The sequence below is a fragment of the Balaenoptera musculus genome, chromosome 10 (genome assembly GCF_009873245.2).
Source record: "Balaenoptera musculus isolate JJ_BM4_2016_0621 chromosome 10, mBalMus1.pri.v3, whole genome shotgun sequence".
NCBI classification, from domain to species: Eukaryota; Metazoa; Chordata; class Mammalia; order Artiodactyla; family Balaenopteridae; genus Balaenoptera; species Balaenoptera musculus.
Window position 1 is genome coordinate 38,481,456 of NC_045794.1, and position 17,070 is coordinate 38,498,525.

A 17,070-nucleotide genomic window follows, 5' to 3' on the forward strand; every position below is an offset into this window, starting at 1 on the left:
AGGAAGCTCAAGAAAGGAACAGTAGCCTGACTGAGGCCTGCAGCTAGTAAGCCAGGTCTGTCCACTCTGTCCTGCTGGGGTCAGAATGTTATCTGAGAGGTTATTGTGCCTGGAGAGACCTTCTGCCTTCCCTGGGTCATCAGGGATCATGGGAACTAGTGGTGAGCCTCTGGCCCAGGTCGGGACAAGGGGGCAGTAATACTGTAGTGCAGCACTGTCACCCAGGGTGGTGCGTTTTGATCTGACCACAGATGCAGGGCTTTCTGTCCCGCTGCTTCTCTTCCCTTCTGGTTCATTCATCAGTTACCTATGCAGCAGTTGCGATTATTTCTAGGTTTTACTGGGTACCCGGGAAATGGTTGGGCTACGAGGGATCAGCTTTATATCCTGATGCAAATGGGACTCCTCTTACCAGGGACCGAGCCGATGCTCACGATCTATTGAGCTGCTTTAGAATAAGTAGCTCTGACACCACTGTGGGCAGTGAAGTGAGCTAGGGAGCAGGATAGGCTTTGAGTGTGGCTGACAGGTTGGAACCGAACTCCACTATTCAGCTCCATATGTGGTCTGAGGAGGTTTCCATAAGCATCCGCATACCTCTCCCCCCTTGCCCCCACTAGCTCTCTTGGTATATGGAAGGGTTGTTTATTTTAAATTATGGGATAGCTCTTCTAATTGTGTGTTCTTAATTATGTTTGCATTTCACTCTTTTAGTTTGTCGGGAACTAGCGCCCTCTAGTGGAAAAGGTGACCACTTCCTCATTTTTGCCCCACATACACAAGTCTTTGGAAGGCAAGAAAGGAACACTCTGTGTGTTGAGAAGATATCCATGGAAGCTTTAGGTGCCAGCCCAGGAAGTGAGGAACGGGGCCCAGGAAAAAGGAATAAGGGGTGGGGCGAGTGTTCAGCACTAACACGTCTCCTTGAACTGAAGTCTGAGGGAAAGATACAGATAAATAGATTGTCTGACTGTGTGCACTTATCGTGGGCCTCTGTGGATTCCCTCCCCTCCCCTCCCCCCTGCACTGTGCACCCCTCCTCCCTCGGGGCGTCTCTGGTCTCTCCCGAGTGGCACGATGCAGGCCCCACCTCCCCGTCGGAGTTCAGAGCATGTCTTTTCTCTTGCACTAATCCGCCTGGAGGTGTGTCTGGGCTTATGCTCAGGAACAAGGCCACCCCCTCTCGTGTGCCTCCCTTCCCAAACCTTGGTCTCTGTTCCTAGTTCACCCCTGGGTTCCACTTGGTGCCAAAGTTTACGAAAGAGGATTCTGTCCTGCCCACAGACTCCAGGACTAATGGAAAATAAAGAACAAAGCACAAGCCAGTATGTACTTTCCAATAATTTTTTTGTTTTTAATATCAATTGACATTTTAAAAAATACAGAGGTGTTTGACACAGAATAGCACCATTGTGTAGGACACACACAGTTCCTGCGCCCAGCACCTGAAGGGGGGGTTCTCTTGCCTGGGCTGGGGGGCAGTCACTCAGGGGGCGTTTGACTCACACCAGTTAGTTTCCTGCCTCTGCCTTGACCCAAAGGTCTTACAGGAAGACAATAAATAAATAGAACACCGAGATTTTATTTTGCAGTCTGCCCAGTTCAGGTCTCTTAGAGAAGGGAGAAAAGTCCAAACTGTGAGAGGGTGGGATGAATGGACATCAGGTCAGGTCAGCCATTCAGTGCAGAGTCCTAGAGTGACTGGGATTGGAAAGTACTTGGGTCCTTTGGGTTTGCAATGGATTGTGTTGTTTCTGGGTTCGGGTTTTTACAAGAAGCAGACAGGCCCTATGTCCACACCGAATTCCTGCTCGGGCCCTCCTATGTCCATGGGTGCAATGTCAATGATGGGGAGGCGTGAGGTCTTCTGCGACCGGTACTCGATCATAGTCTTGCCCCACTTACCGGTGTGTTTCTAGGGGAGAAAGAGAGGAGAGTCGGCGGCTGCCTTACAAGCCGGTGCCAGCTGCCCTGGACCCCAAAACTGAACACAAAGCACAGAACACACGCGGGGGGCCTAGACCTCTTTTGGATTGACCTCCACCTCGACTCCAGTCCTCAGCAGTAGGGCCTCCTCCCCCTGCCCTTCTCCTCCCCACTCTCCACAGTGACCCGGCCTGCAAGGGCAGAGGCGCACGCACGTTGCACGAGTGTTCCTCCAAGCCACTGGACCCGCTGAGCCAAGGGAGGGGAGGAGACGGAACAACACGCTCCACTGCCACACCTGTCGCTCCGCGTGTCATCCCCACGTAGCCCCTCACGCTCGTGCCCCTTTAGGACTACGATGCCTGCTGTGGACCAACCCTCTGCCTGCTCCAGCCCGGGGCCCCGGGAAGCTCATCTCTCTGGCGGCCCAGCCGGCCTGACTCACCGTGCAGCCATCCTTCAGAACAGTATACGTGAACCTGCTGTTGCCCTCAGCCCGGATCTCCACGTCGTTGGAGCCCTGGAGGAGCAGGGCCTTCTTGAGGTTGCCCGCGGCTTCGTCCAGGTAGGCGATGCTGTTCTTGCAGTGGTAGGTGACGTTCTGGGAGCCCTCGGTGGACAGCAGGCGCAGGAAGGTCATCTGGACGTTGGCGGTGTTGGGAGCCAGGTTGTCATCTCCATAGCTGAACTGGGAGGGCAGAGAGCAGTGGCGTGAGGCCCGGGGGCGGGGGCCTCCGACCAGGGTTCGGAGGAGCTGAAGGGGACTGGGGGGGGGCAGGTCACTGGGAAGACATTTTTGCTTCCAGGGAGTGTAGCAAGCCTCCAAGGACTCTCCCTCCACCTCGAAATGGGAAAGAATCCTACCCCTCCTCTTTCCTTCCCCTCAACTCTGCGAGCAAGGCGCTATGTGAGCAAGGCGCTAAAAACTGCCAGGGAGAAAGCAGAGAAGGCTGCTGAGGCGCCGTCCCTGGCCTAGAGCAAGCGGGGACTCACGTGGAAGCCACCGTTGATGGTTTCTCCGAACCAGATGTGTTTCTTGTCCTTGCTCTTGCTGCTCCACCAGTTCTTCTTGGGGACGCTGGCCGGGCTGGGGTAGACGCAGGTCTCGCCAGTGTCCATGTTGCAGAAAACCTTCATGGCGTCCAGGGTGCAGCCCTGGTTCGGGTCGATCCAGTAATCTCCTGCAGCGGAGAGGCAACACCCCATCGGGGCTCAGACAGGCACAGACACACGCTCCCGAGAGGGCCAGGCCTGCCTGGGGTGACAGAAAGGCCTACGGGGACACCAGGGGGAGAGGAGCAGGGTGTGAGGGCCACATGCGGCCAAAGGGAGGGGAGAGGGAGGGATCCGGGCCAGGAGACCCGGATGGGAATGTCCAGGGCTAAACAGGGGTGCAGGCAAAGGGACAGGAGCAGGGCCTGCCTGGTGGATGGAACTCTACCCTGAAGTGACTTCCACCATGTAGTCATGGCAGGACGGGACCAGGGCTGCAGTTTCTCTGCTGTGAAATGGGGGAGCCACCAGTGCCAGAACCTTCCAGGCCTGACTCTGCCCGGCACTAAGAGATGCCTGCTCCCTCCTTCGGAAGGGGGCCATGCCCAGCGGGCTGACTTCCTATTCTCCGGGGCGGGGATCCTGCCCTCCAGGCTCACCGCTCTTCCACTCAGGGTGGCAGAGTTTCAGGTCCCGGCAGGTGCGAGCGGGGTTCTTGCGGGATCCCTCAGGGCTGCGGATGCTCTCGATCTGGTTGTTGAGGGACTTGAGTGTGGCATCCACCTCGGCGTCGTGCTGTCTCAGGTTGCCGGCTGCCTCATCGGCCCGCATGTACTGCAGGGGGTCGGGGCCCTTCTCTCTCTGGCCTAGGCCAGCAAAGGCGGACATGTCAATGCCAGGGCCAGGGGGACCTGGAGGGCCAGGGGGTCCAGGATTTCCAGGAGGACCCTGCAGCAGGAAACAGAGAAATCAGTCAGGAATTACAGGGAGATGCCCCTCCGGTGTCCATCCCCACCTGCTAGAATGTACTAGGATGTCTTCTTCCCAGTCCCGTGAGGTTGGGTGTGTGCGTGTGTGTGTGTGTGTGTGTGTGTGTGTGTGCAGCAGGCCAAGACCAAGAAAACCATAGAATGCTCCCTGTTTTTACATTAGCCCCTCTCTTCTATGTCTCATGGACTCTTTGAACTTCCATGGAGCTCCCAGGATAAAGGATGCTGTCACATTAGCTGCAGGCTGATGCCCCGAAAGAAGCCCTTAGCATCAGAGAGCTCAAGCCTCCCGGTGCTGGGAACACCCCAGACAGCAGGAAGGACACTCACAGCAGGGCCAGTTTCGCCTGAACGTCCACGGGGTCCAGGAGGTCCAATGGGGCCGGGGATTCCATTAGCGCCATCTTTGCCAGAGGGACCGACGGGGCCAGGAGGACCCTGCAGGCCGGTAGAGAGAAAGGCAGTGAGATGAGAGCCATCGACACAGGGAAGGTCCGGGAGAAGCCGGGGCTGGTGAGGTGGCCGTCCTGGTAGCACTAATAGCTGCTCTCTTCCCAAGTTTTCCCGTTTCTCAGTCACAGAACCCCATGCTGGTCTCCGTGTGGCCAAGAACCAGCAGGATGGCGCCACGGCTCTCCTACTCCCCACAGTCCTCTTTGTAAAATCCCATTCCCAGGGATAGGATGCAGACCAACGTCTGACAGCCGAGAGCTGCTCTCGTGTTCGTCCTGTGATCTCAGGTACTTCTCTGACCACAGTCTCACCGAGCCAGGCCCACTTCTGCTGCTGAGTGAGGCCCCTGAGCCCGAGGCTCCTCCAGAAGCAGCCACATTTCCCTCCTCACCAAACACCTGACCAGCACCCTGGTCCCACCCCGGAGGAAGGGTTCTCTCCGTCTCACTTACTCTGGGGCCAGAAGGACCGGCAGGACCAGAAGTACCTTGGTCTCCAGCAGGACCCTGTGCAGCGGGAAGAGGCAAAGGTCAGAGGTCAGCACAGACAGGGCCCCATCTTCCATGTCAGGAGGCCTTCTTGAACATGTGTATATACTGGGAGTTGGGGGAGCACATACATGTCCCGCCCCTGTGCCCCTTCCATGTGCTCCTCCCTCCAACCCTGAGGAGGTCCTGGACATTTCTCAGGATGATCCCAAGTCGCCGGAGCAGCTTGGGAAACTCAGGTGGGCTCTGTGAAGTGGGACGCCTTGGGGAGCCAAGCGCAGCCAGTGGCACTCACGGGCGGGCCGGGCAGACCCTGCAGACCAGTGAAGCCACGGTGTCCCTTCAGTCCCCTCTCGCCAGCCTCTCCCGTTTCTCCTTTGTCACCTCGGGGGCCTTGAGGACCCTGGGAACAAGACACAGAGACACAGGTTTGCTCAGCTCAGGCCAGCCTCTGCCAGCCTCACCCGAGCCAAGGAGCCCCAGGTCCCTGCTGCCCCCTGAACCTGCCTGTCGGGGACCCAGCACCGGACGCTCAGATACTCACTGGCAATCCCCGGGCTCCGGCTGGTCCTGAGGGTCCCATGGGGCCTTGTGCACCCTGTGGGGAGAGTGGGGGCAGCGTCAGAGCACAGTCAGGACAGGGACGGCCCTCTTCTGCGTCTGCCCCGGGCTGGGCACGGAGGCTACTGCTCCACAGCCCACCCCAGGGACGCGTCCAGGGCCTGGCACGGGGGAGGGCGGGTGGTGGAAAGCTCCCTACCCACGCAGCCACCCTCCTCCACCGTGGCTTTTACTGACTCGAAGATACTCACAGCTTCTCCTCGGTCTCCCTGCTTGCCGATTGGGCCGGCGGGGCCAGGAGAGCCAGGGGCCCCTGGGGCTCCGGGGCCACCCACGGGACCGGTCTCACCACGATCGCCCTGTCAGGAGAGAGGTCTCAGGCTCAGAGAGGAACGTTCCAGAAGAGGCAAGGAGAGACGTGATTCTGACCCCAACCCTGCCAGGCCAATGGAATGTCCTCCCCGCCCCACCGCACTCACCTTGAGTGAGACCCCGATACTCACCTTGACTCCAGCTGCACCGTCTCTGCCGGGGGGGCCGTCAGCACCAGGGCTTCCCTGTGCAAAGGGAAACGGACGCCATCAGAGCTGCCCGCCATCCTCGCCTCTGCTTCCCGTCCTCCCTCAGGAGCCCAGCTCTCAGTCTCCGTGCCCTCTCTCTCCCATCACCACCTTCCCATCACATCTGGGCGCTTGGGCTCGGCCCGTCTGTCACCCCCTTCTCCAGGGCTCCCTTCTCCCTAGAACGGGCTACCCCACAGTGGATCCCACCGCACACCTCGCGTCCAGGTTCACCCGCAGGACCAGTCAGGCCGGGAGGGCCCACGGGGCCAGGGGGGCCTCGGTCTCCAGATGCTCCAGGAGCTCCCTGCTTGCCAGGCTCACCCTGGGGGACAGCAACGAGGAGGATGAGTGCGCGCTCCAAGGCCCCTCTGAGCCCTCCTGGGGAGGGCGCTGACCGGGGCTCAGTTCAGACGGTACGGAGCGGGTGGCAGCCTCGGGGCGGCCGGGCCGCCGAGAGCACCAGGTGAAGAGCCTCCACCCGAGCCAGGCTGGGCCCGGCCCGCGCGGAGGAAGGGGCATCCCCGCTCACCGATGGGCCGGGCAGGCCGGGGAATCCTCGCTCACCACGCTGCCCAGGCAGACCAACGATGCCCCTCTGACCAGCCAGACCCTGGGGACCTGGAGGACCGTCGGGACCCTGAGGGAGGAGAGGAGGGAGGTGAGAACTTGAGAAGTGACACGGAGCCGCCCCCCGCCCATCCGTGAGGCGGCTGGCTGCCCACTGCAGGGGTCAGGGCTCTTCTCTCTGCGGCGCCTGCCCCTCCCCAGCAGCCCCACAGTCCTGCCCCCCCCCACTCTGGGCTCTGTGGGCCCACGTGCCCTTCACACTCCTGCTCCAGGGACCTTGGCCCTGGGCTCCCCAGCCTGGGGTGGGACTTACAGAAGGACCGTCGTCTCCAGGCTCTCCCTTCTCGCCAGGGGGTCCGGAAGGACCTTGGAGGCCAGGGTCACCAGCTCGGCCAGGGGGGCCGCTGTCTCCTCGAGCACCTTTGGGACCATCTTTTCCAGAAGGACCAGGGGGGCCGGGGGGTCCAGGGTTGCCCTAGAAGGAGCAAATGCGGGAAGTGAGAACGCATCTCACCCTTCGCCATCCTTCCAGGCTGCCAAGGCCACGGTGACCCTCTGGGGGCTTCCTCCACCCTAAGGGCAGCTTGACCCCCACCCTGGGCTACATCTTCCATCTTCTCTCCCCCGTGAGCTCTGGCTTCAAGCCAGCCTGGCTTCTCCAGCCTCTGCACACTTTCCTTTCTCTGATCTACCTGGACTCCCTCCTGCCTCCTTCCCTGTGGCCTCAGTCCCACCACCGGTCCTCAAGGAACAGCTCCAGCCTTGCTCCTGGCCCCTAAGCCTCTGCGCCCGCTCCCTCTGCACTTGGTGGTGTTGGTGAGCTGGGGGACTTCTCATCACCTCTCCTCCCACTCCTGCGAACTCAAGAGCAAGATGCAGACATTCTTACAAAGCACAGTGTGCTCAAGAAGTGTGTGTCCACGATGAAAGCAACTGTACCAGCCCTGCCCTGTCCACGGAGCCAGAAGCCCGTGGCCAGCAAGAGGGCGCACCGCCCTGCTCCCAGCTGTCTACAAGGAGAACAGGCCCCTGTGGTCAGTGAGCTACTGTTCCCAGGAGTGGGGATGGGCACACAGACGTGTGGGGGACTGGGCCAGACTCTTCGACCCCTGCCTGTGCCTCCCATGCCTGGAGTTAGGGAGGAAACAGCCGGGGGCAGCACTTACATTGGAACCTGGGGGTCCGACGCGGCCTGCAGCTCCGGGGAATCCGGTGGCCCCCTATGTGACGAGAAGAGGACCCTGAGTACCTCAGACCCTCAGGAGGCCCAAGAATCAAATTTGGGGGCGGGGACCTCATAGGCTGGTGTGGAAAGGGGCGAGGGGCGCACGGCAGCAAGGGGAGAGCTAGAGAGGGAGAAAGGGCCCCCAGGTCTGGCCGCTGCCTTGTGCAGCTGCAGCTTCTCAGCCTCCAGCCCCTGCAGGGGGAGGATGCGGCTGGGGCGGTCAGCGCTGGGTGGGGGGGGGGCGCCCTCTCTCCCACCCGGCTGTGGGGTGGGCTCTGTGTGGGAGGGGCTCGGGCTGAGAGGGAAGGAGGCGGGGTGGGGTCCCTGGGGCCAGGCCTCCTTCCTGAGGCCGGGGGTGGGTGCGAGAGAAGCCACTGCCCCTACAGTGCCCTCCACCCGGCCCAGTGACAGTGGGAATGGGGGCCTCGCTCACCGGGGGGCCTTGAGCACCTCGGGCTCCTTTAGGACCAGTCACACCAGTAGGACCCTGAGGAGGAAGGAGGGAGACGGTGAGGCCCGGTCGCCCCGGGGCAGGGCTGTGGGCTTCTGGGCGTGAGTTCCTTCTGAGCCCCGACCGTGGACTCCTGAGAGCTAGGTTCTCAAAGACGCAGCTTTGTCAGCACTAAAATCCCAGCCTGGAGAGGCTGTCACAGGTGGGCCTGCCACCCTGACCCACAGGAGACTCGTGTTCTAGGAGACCTCGGGGAGGGCAGGCCCATCAGGTGTCCTCAGAGCCAGTCCAAGGTCTCCCAGGAGACTGGCCGCTCTGCCCCAGGCCGTCTGTGCTCAGGGAGTCCCAGCGGCTGGTACCCTGTGTCCGGCCCCCAGCCACACACCCACACCCACACCCACGGCACTGAAAGCCAGCTTAGCTCCTTGAACCTTTACCCCTGAGCACAAATTCCTCCTCCCTGCAGCCTCCCCCTCCTGTGGCTGCAGCAGCGGCTCCGGAGTCTGCTGGGTGGAGGGCCCTAAACACAGGCGGCCATCCCCAGGCCTCCTAGCCACCTCTGCCTGCCCAGGCCCCTCTCCCGGCACCCAGCACCGCCTACCCTGTGGGATCGGTTGCCGGGGGGGAGCTCAGCGTTACCCACCTGAGGCCCGGGAGCTCCAGAGGGGCCCTGAGGACCCGGGGCACCAGCGTCACCTTTCTGGCCAGCCTCTCCTTGCTCGCCTTTGGCACCGGGCTGGCCGTCAGCACCCTGTCCCGGGAAGGAGGAGGAAGCCAGTGAGTGCGGGCAAACACTCGAGGTTCCTCCAAAGGGGCCAGAGACTGTGTGAGTGTGTGCGTCCACCCTGGGCCTGGACACCGAGTCTCAGGTAGGACGGTTACATCGGTGTGGAGATGTGGACGGAGAGGAGCCATTTCCCTCTTCTTTAAATCCTGTCCCTCCCTCCCCACCCGCCGCAGGCGGGAAGGTGTCCTTGGGGAATGACGCGAGATGGCCAGAGCGGAGGGCATGGGAGGGAGGGAGGGAGGGTGGACAGAGATACCCACAGGAGGACCGGCAAATCCAGCGGGTCCGGGGGGTCCAGTCTCGCCACGTTCACCCTGTGAGAGAAGAGGGCCGGGAGGGGTGAGGCTCAGCTGCGGCCTGCTCTGTGCCCTCCTGTGAGCCCAGAGCCCGCTCTGGCCCAGCCTAGCCTACTGCACAGTAACCCCCAGAGGGAAGGGGGTCGGGAGGCTCCGTCCTAAATAAAGGGACCCAGGTCAGAAAGCCTCTCGCGGTCAGAGGATCCGGGGACCCGAAGGCCCTCCACCCTGATCACATCATGGGGGGACGTGCCTTCTCCCTTCCTTTCTCATCTCTCCTCCCACCCCCAGGCCCAGAGGGCAGGGTGGGAGCCGTGCCCGGGGGCCTGCAGGGCCGGGCTCAGGGGCAGATACTCACCGGGGCGCCGCGAGCACCAACAGTTCCTGCAGGACCAGGAGGTCCAACTTCTCCCTAAAGTGGGCCGGCGGGGGGCGGGGGACAAAAGCCAAGGATGAGGGATGTGGGGTGAGAGGGGGGCCCTTCCAGAGCAAAGTGCATCCAGAGAGCCCTGACGGGGGACGGGGGCTCTGGTCTCCCCTCCGACCCGCGGCAGGTTCTCCCCTTGTTGCTTTGGCCATACCTGCACCTACTCGGGGCCTTTGCTGAAGACACCCATACCCCCATCCAACTGCTTCCCTCGGTGGTGCACACAGCCATGACTTTGCCTCTAAGAAGAGCCCCCACCCTCCACTCCTTGCAGCCGCTGCAGGGCAGGAGACCAGACCGACAGGTGTCGAGGGGAAGAGAGAGCAGTCTTTGGCAGGAGATTGAGAAGGAGATTGATGGGGGAGGCAAAGCAGAGCGAGGAAAGGGATCCACGACTCACCTTCTCACCGTTGGCACCGGCCGGGCCAGGGGGGCCAATGGGGCCAGTCAGACCCTGGGGGGGGAGAAGGCGGAGTGAGGGGCAGTGAGAGGCAGCCAGGGACACAGAGCCCAACAGGGAGCCTGGAGACGCCACACCCAGCGGACCTTGGTGTACCCTCCCGTGGCCCCCAGAGCTCCCTCTCACCCTGGGGCCCCCACTTTTGTCAGGGAAGTCCCTGTAGTTGCCCAGCCCACAAAACTGAGATGGGAGCAGAGACCACGCTCACACGCCGCCCCTCTGTCCCCTGAGTGCATGAGGTCCCCTGCATCCATCCCCATCCCAACCCCAGGGAGCCTGCAACCAGCATCCACTTACTCGTCCACCGTCCTTCCCGGGGGCTCCCTCGGGGCCTTTCTCACCAACATCACCCTGTGGGATAGAGAAAAACGGGCCACCTCAGGGAGGCATTCCAAGATCCCCTTTGCCAGCTCAGTGCCCCCCCCCTGAATGGGGCTCCAGGCAGAGCTCAGAGCCTGGCCAAGAGGGATTTGCTTCAGTCTCAGGGTGGGTGACGAGGAGTAACAGAAGTGAGACGGAGGGAAGTGTCAGGGCAGGATGTCACTCAAGGTCAAACAGAGAGCCTGGGAGGGGTCCCCAAGTTCCTCAAGAGGGTAACGGGGACCCTCACCCCCAGATGCCGTGGGGAAGCCCAGCTGTGGCGGAAGCGCGCTCAGCCTGGTACTCACCCTGTCTCCCTTGGGGCCAGCGATGCCAGCTGCTCCTCTCTCACCGGGCATCCCCTGCAGACCTGGAGGGCCCTGAGCCCCAGTGGGGCCAGCTGGGCCAGCTGCGCCCTGCGGTGGGAGAGGAATCTGTGGAGGGCAGCACTTCCCCTGGGCCCCCCAGGCCCCAAGCCCCCTTTCCTTCCCTTCTTCCTCTGCCCAGACCCCTTTCTGTCTCATCCTCCATCCCTCCCTCCTTCCATCTTCATCCCCCCTGAGCCCCCTCCCCTTCCAGCCCAGAGGACCCCCGCCAGCAGGACCCGCCTCACTCACTTTGGGACCATCAGTGCCAGGAGTGCCAGGGAGGCCGCGGGGCCCCTGGAGGCCCTGGGACCCGGGAGAGCCACGTTCCCCTGGGAAACCTCGTTCACCCTGTGGCAGAGACACCAAGGAGCAGTCAGGCAAGAGAGATGGGGTGGAGGCCCAAAGAGAGAGGAGACCCAGGACGACTGGGCTGGGACGGGCGGGCAGAACCGCACGGGAGAGAGCAGGCCCAAGGAGGCCGCGCGGAAACAGCGGACGGGACACTCACCCTGGGACCCACGAGGCCGGGAGCTCCAGCTTCGCCAGGAACGCCCTGAAGAACAAAGAAGGATGTGTGCGAGAGCAGAGGCTTTTCTGTCCCAGATCCTTGGCCGAGCCGCCCTCCCGCTGGGGGCTGAGCTCAGACTGTCCTCTGTGGAGAGCTGGGCAGCAGGTCCTGGACACTCCCTGGCCTCATGGGGCTCCTCGTGCCCCCTCCTGCCCTTGCCTCCTGGGCATGAGGATAGATCTTCCCACCTAAACAGGCTACAGGTTCAAAGAGCCCCAAACTCACCTGGTCACCTGGTTTTCCACCTTCACCTGGGGGACCGGGCGGGCCAGGAAGTCCCTAGAAGCCAAAGTGACTTAGTTAGGAAAGGAGTGCGTTTGCTGCGGCGCCCTGCAGGGAGGCCAGCACAGTGCGAGAGCAGGTGTAGGGGAGGGGGTTCAGGGAAGACTCGTCCCCGGGTCCCCCTCGAGGGGGCGCTGCTGCTGCCCCAGAGCCCTGCGTGTGGACGGAGCCTGAACAGGACTGATCCAGCCACCTACCTGGAACCCAGATGGCCCAGGAGCACCCTGTTCGCCTCGTTCCCCGGCAGGTCCCTGCGGAGGAAGACGAAGACGAGCTGAGCCAGTCTCCAGAGACTCTGGGAGCCTCAGCCGGGCCTAGAGGGGCCTGGGGCCGGCCCGCGGGAGGGCAGGCGACACCTTGCCTCACTGCCCAAGCAAGGTGTGCGTGCCTTGCTGCCCTCCCACCAGCGACCCGCACCCCTGACAACCCCGATGGGGTCCAGACCGCCTCCTGGGAAGCCCTGCCTCAGCTCAGGCTGGGTCAGGTGTCCTGGATCAGCCCAGATCCACACCTGTCAGCTCCATTACTCCCCACCTCTACCCACAAAGCTCCTGCCCACGGGCCACCTGGAGAGGCTGGGCAGGTAGGTACTTACAGCGGGTCCAGGGGGGCCTGCAGCTCCTGTCTCACCATCTTTGCCAGGGAGACCCTAGAGGGGAGAGAAAGGGGTGATGTAACGATACACTCTTCTTCAGTTCTACAGACCCCAGGACCAGGCGGGTGTACTATGTGGCCCAGAGTTTCTAGATGATCCCCCACCTGAACTCCATTTCCACACTTCCCCTTCCTGTCCTTCCCTGGCCCCCTTCTTCCCCTCAGTCCTTCTCAGCATGGTAGCCTCCTCCATCTCTCTGGGCTGCTGTCAGCAACCAGAAGTCTCCCCGTGCGGGCTCAGGCCCAGAGCAGCATGGGCTCAGCCACAGGAATCCACACTGCCACTTAGGGGTCCCAGAAGCACGCCACAGGGATGCTCTCTCCTTGCGGGGGTCCAGCAAACGCTAAGGCGTGGGCAGTGGGGAGGGTACTTACTCTCAGGCCAGGAGCACCAGGCAATCCTTTCTCACCAGCTTTGCCAGGCTCACCCTGGAAGAAAGAGTGCAGGGCCGTAAGGTGGAGGGCTTTGGTGGGAGCGGGGGTATGGCCAGCTTGGGAGATTGGGGCTTGGGGGTCACTGCCTCGTGGACAGCAAAGGCCAAAGCCAAGTATCAGCACCTCTCTTACGCTCAGAGGTGTGAACTGATAGCGCTGCCCCACGGATCAACGTCATGGCTGAGATGTCCCAAGGGCTCTAAAGAGCCCTGGGTTTCCCCCGATCACAGTCACTCCTGCTGGGCGTGGAGGTCCAAGCTGCCCAGGGCACTCATGGATCCTGCCCATCATGGCCCTTGGGTTAACTCTATTCAGGGCCAGCCCTTTCCCCAGGGGCAGGGAGGTAGCGGCACCATATGGAAGGAAAGGAAGGGCAGGTGATTACTTACATTGGCACCTTTGGGGCCAGGGAAACCCATGACACCAGGCTGCCCACGAGTCCCCTGAGGACCTGGAGGTCCAGGGCGACCATCTTCACCAGGGGCTCCCTGAAAGAGAGGACACCATTCTCAGAACATGGACGCTCGACCACATTTGTCCATCCAGTATCTACTAAGTGCCTACTACGTAGCAGGCTCAGGGCTGGGCACTGGCCAGACATACAGCACGTGGGACTGACCAAGTTCGCACACAGGAGCCCACGTCACACACAGGTCCCATCAGCGACAAGGCACTCCTTCGCTTATAAGTTTTGTCCCTGAAAGTGCACATCATGCTTTGTCTTCCGCCAACAGAAGGCCCAAATGCACAAGGCGGTGGCATTTTCAGAACTCACAGCCACTGCACAGGCCACACCTGGCCGTAGTATCTACCATCTGTCCCCCACCCCAATTCTCAAAATTCACGGGCTGCCCCTACCCAACTCCTGTCTCTTTTCCCATCTGCCTCCCCAAGGATTTCCCCAACCCCTCCCAGCGACCCCAGATGATGGACTTACAGAAGGACCAACTTTGCCTTGAGGACCAGCATCACCAGGGCGACCAGTGAGACCCTTTGTTTAGGAGAGAGAAGAGGATGGGTGTCAGGGCAGCCCCGGGACCTCCCAAACCTGGCAGCACAGGGGTGGAGGGACCAGGTGGGGCAGGGCATGAAGAGTCTGCTCAAAGTCGGAAGCCGAGGACAAAAGCAGCTCTGCTACTTACCCGGGCTCCAGGGAGGCCGGGTTCTCCAGGACGGCCAGGGTCACCATTGGCTCCCTTGGGACCAGCAAGGCCACTGGGCCCTCGCTCTCCAGGGGCTCCCTACACAAGAGGAGGCAGGGGGTCAGCAGAAAGCCATTTGACCAGTGATGTGGGACCCCAGCCCCTGTGCCCCGACTCACCTTGGGACCTGCCAGACCATCCTGCCCTGGGAACCCACGGTTGCCAGGAGGACCCTAGGAAGAAGTGGAGAGGAGAGGCTGTGAGTTAGAGTGGCCCCGACCCAACCGTGGCTGCAGAGAGCCTTGCCAGACCCCAGGGGGTCCATGCCACGAACCCGCCAACCATAATTTCTGTGGCGCAGTAGCTACGGCCTGCAAGATTCTGAGAGATTAACTTCTTGGGCCTGTCCCCACCTTTCTGGGAAGGAGCTCCAACTATTTCATGTCATCCCGGGGTGGCGGGGAGAGACACAAAGAAGGAGAAGGTTCCCTATCCCCATGGTGGTGGGTGGAGAAAAGAGAAGTAGGTCGTCTAGGAGGCCACAGACTCGGCAAAGACCCAGAGCCACAGGGACCGGACTTGCATCTCCAGGTCACACTCCAATGAGCGTGGGGACTCCTGGGCCACTTACTCTTTCTCCAGGGGGCCCAGCGGGCCCAGCACCTCCAGGTTCTCCACGGGACCCTCTTTTGCCTTCTTCACCAGCAGGACCGGGGGCTCCTTGGGGACCAGCAGGGCCCTGAGAACCAGCACAAAAGAAAAACGGGGTGAGTCTTCGCCAGGCCCTGGGGCGAGCACCGGCCTGGTGTGTGGAGGAAGTGGCTGTGACTATCGTTTCAGGGCTGGGGGACCTGGGGAAGTGAGGCCACAAAGGATCAGCTCGGGGAGAGCAGAAGTGCCCCAGGGGGAAGAGAGAGAGTATACAGTTCCAACTGGTCAAGCTGGTCAGGCCAGCGATGGGAGCTGAAGCTGCAACAGCTTCTCAGCCTTGTCATATCTCGTCTCCGACACGGCCTGAGACAACCCGGATTAGGGGACAGAGCTCCTGCAGAGGTGGGCAGTGGGCCAGGGGTGGTGGCCAGATACTCACCGGTTCTCCCTTGGGGCCTTGTTCGCCTTTGAAGCCAGCAATACCAGGCTCACCCTTAACAAAGGAGAAAGGCAGGTTCTCACACTCGGTCCTCTCCACGGCCCTGTCCCTACCTCCCGAAACCCTTAAAGGCGCCCCACCAAAGGACGTGGTGTGAGCGCAGGAAGGAGGGATGGCGGGTTTGACTCTGGGGTGCTTGGGGTTCATCCTGGATCTTACCGTTTGACCTTTCGGGCCCAGAGGACCAGTTGCACCTTGAGGGCCGGGTGGACCACGGGGCCCAGGGAAGCCGGGAGCACCAGCAATGCCAGGGGCACCCTATCAGCATGAGCAGAGAGAGAGGCATCAGGAGAGGGGGCAAGGAGGGACTGACCCCACCGGGAGGAGCCAAGTCCAAGGGCAGCACTCACAGCAGATCCTTTAGCTCCAGGAATTCCATCAGATCCAGGGTTACCCTGAAAAAGGAGACTGTCGTTATAAAATAAGCAGCGAAGAATAAACCCCAGCCATCTCCTAGCCCTCCAGGCCCCAGGTCCAGGGGCTGCAGCAGCAGCTGTCCATTCCAGGCATGGCCCTACTGGACATTTCAGGGGGAGGATAGGCGATGGAGGGAGACATGTCTCTAGAGATGGGTGGGGGTGGGGCTGGTGGCAGGCATTCAGCCAGAATGAAGGTTTCATGATTGAGACGCCACTTCCCTCATAGCTAAGCACAGAGTCAAGTGTGCCAAGGCCTCAGACCCCAGACCCTTCAGGCAAAAGAGAAGCTACACTTACAGAAGCACCAGCCGGCCCGGGGGACCCAGGAGTACCAGCTTCACCGCGAGGACCTTGGGCACCTTCAGGACCTCGAGCGCCGGTGGGGCCAGCTTCACCCTGGGAAGAGATAGGGAGGGATGGAGTGAGGGCAAGTCAGGGGGACAGAGACCTCGTGGGCCAGCAACAGTTCAGGGCAAGCTGTACACACGCACCAAAGAGCTGAGTCCTGCTCCTGAGCACCTGGGTTCCCACACGGGCTGCCTGGCTGAGCTCGCTGCCCTGATGACTTCCTACCCCACCCACTGTGCTCTCCATCTGCCCCCTGTACGGTGACCACCAGGAGCAAGCACACAGCTTCATGCTACAGCCTGGCATCGTGCTCGTCCCGTCAGCACCGTTCAGGAAAGCCCAAGCTGGGGGACCCTGCCGGCCCAGTGTCACGGGGATGATGGACAGATGGCCGAGATGGGCAGGCACCTCTACCTCCCCTTCCCTCCCTATTTTCTCTTTTATTCAGGCTCTCAAACAGCTCAGCTCGGGGCACCACTTGGCTTGTATCTGGCTGATGTGTGACCCAGGCTCTGAGCCAAGCCTGTTTGAAGGGAGCCAGAAAGCCAGGGCAGAAGCAAGCTGGGTCCGGCACCCCAACACTACTTTTCCCAAAATGGCCTCTGCTTTTACTTTCATTTTTTCCTGAAAGTTACAACTGGCTGCGATCTAGGCTCTCTGGACAGCGGAGTCCCTGGGGAGGACGGATGACCTGGAGGGAGGGCAGAGCCTCCTCAGGTTTCTTCTCAGAACATTCTTGCTTTACTTCTGTAATTATTATTTTCTAAAGGTCAGGCCCCCTCACCTTCCGCTGTCCCTCTTCACAATGGGTCTCCTTCACCCGGCTCCTGGGGCCTCAGACACTGTCTGGTTGCCATGGAAACCCCCAGGAGGGAAAAAGCAACCTGATGCCAGTGACCGCATGGAGGCTCCTTATTCATCCCCTGGCGGGCACCAGGAGAGAATTCCCAGGGACACACGCGCATTGGAATCCCTCCTGGGCCACAGGGGCCTTTCCCTGAACTGGCTGGCCTCCCACTGGCCTCTGTTAATCCTTAGAAGAACTCTATTAACACGGCTTGGGAGAGCCAAGGCCCCCAGATGAAGCAGCGGCGAGCGGGAAGCGTGGAACCATCTCTGAGCCCACTTCCCTCCGACTCTCTTCCGGGTCTAAGTCGG

At 61.3% G+C, this 17,070-nt stretch overlaps 1 protein-coding gene across 1 annotated transcript in view; it reads right to left on the minus strand.

Moving 5' to 3' along the window:
- Positions 1-1,333: 1,333 nt before the first annotated feature.
- Positions 1,334-17,070, minus strand: part of COL2A1 (collagen type II alpha 1 chain) — a 31,188-nt gene continuing 15,451 nt past the window's right edge. Inside the window, exons 18-53 of the mRNA XM_036865740.1 lie at positions 15,862-15,960; positions 15,496-15,540; positions 15,305-15,403; positions 15,086-15,139; positions 14,627-14,734; positions 14,175-14,228; positions 13,996-14,094; positions 13,791-13,844; positions 13,243-13,341; positions 12,794-12,847; positions 12,360-12,413; positions 11,962-12,015; positions 11,708-11,761; positions 11,423-11,467; positions 11,164-11,262; positions 10,855-10,962; positions 10,484-10,537; positions 10,127-10,180; positions 9,658-9,711; positions 9,264-9,317; positions 8,860-8,967; positions 8,199-8,252; positions 7,707-7,760; positions 6,854-7,015; positions 6,503-6,610; positions 6,188-6,295; positions 5,914-5,967; positions 5,662-5,769; positions 5,394-5,447; positions 5,145-5,252; positions 4,814-4,867; positions 4,239-4,346; positions 3,579-3,867; positions 2,920-3,107; positions 2,372-2,614; positions 1,334-1,915 (exon numbers count right to left, since the gene is read on the minus strand). Of these exons, the coding sequence (XP_036721635.1) occupies positions 1,769-1,915; positions 2,372-2,614; positions 2,920-3,107; positions 3,579-3,867; positions 4,239-4,346; positions 4,814-4,867; positions 5,145-5,252; positions 5,394-5,447; positions 5,662-5,769; positions 5,914-5,967; positions 6,188-6,295; positions 6,503-6,610; positions 6,854-7,015; positions 7,707-7,760; positions 8,199-8,252; positions 8,860-8,967; positions 9,264-9,317; positions 9,658-9,711; positions 10,127-10,180; positions 10,484-10,537; positions 10,855-10,962; positions 11,164-11,262; positions 11,423-11,467; positions 11,708-11,761; positions 11,962-12,015; positions 12,360-12,413; positions 12,794-12,847; positions 13,243-13,341; positions 13,791-13,844; positions 13,996-14,094; positions 14,175-14,228; positions 14,627-14,734; positions 15,086-15,139; positions 15,305-15,403; positions 15,496-15,540; positions 15,862-15,960 (3,342 nt within the window). The 3' untranslated portion in view covers positions 1,334-1,768. The remainder of the gene's footprint in view (positions 1,916-2,371; positions 2,615-2,919; positions 3,108-3,578; positions 3,868-4,238; positions 4,347-4,813; positions 4,868-5,144; positions 5,253-5,393; positions 5,448-5,661; positions 5,770-5,913; positions 5,968-6,187; positions 6,296-6,502; positions 6,611-6,853; positions 7,016-7,706; positions 7,761-8,198; positions 8,253-8,859; positions 8,968-9,263; positions 9,318-9,657; positions 9,712-10,126; positions 10,181-10,483; positions 10,538-10,854; positions 10,963-11,163; positions 11,263-11,422; positions 11,468-11,707; positions 11,762-11,961; positions 12,016-12,359; positions 12,414-12,793; positions 12,848-13,242; positions 13,342-13,790; positions 13,845-13,995; positions 14,095-14,174; positions 14,229-14,626; positions 14,735-15,085; positions 15,140-15,304; positions 15,404-15,495; positions 15,541-15,861; positions 15,961-17,070) is intronic.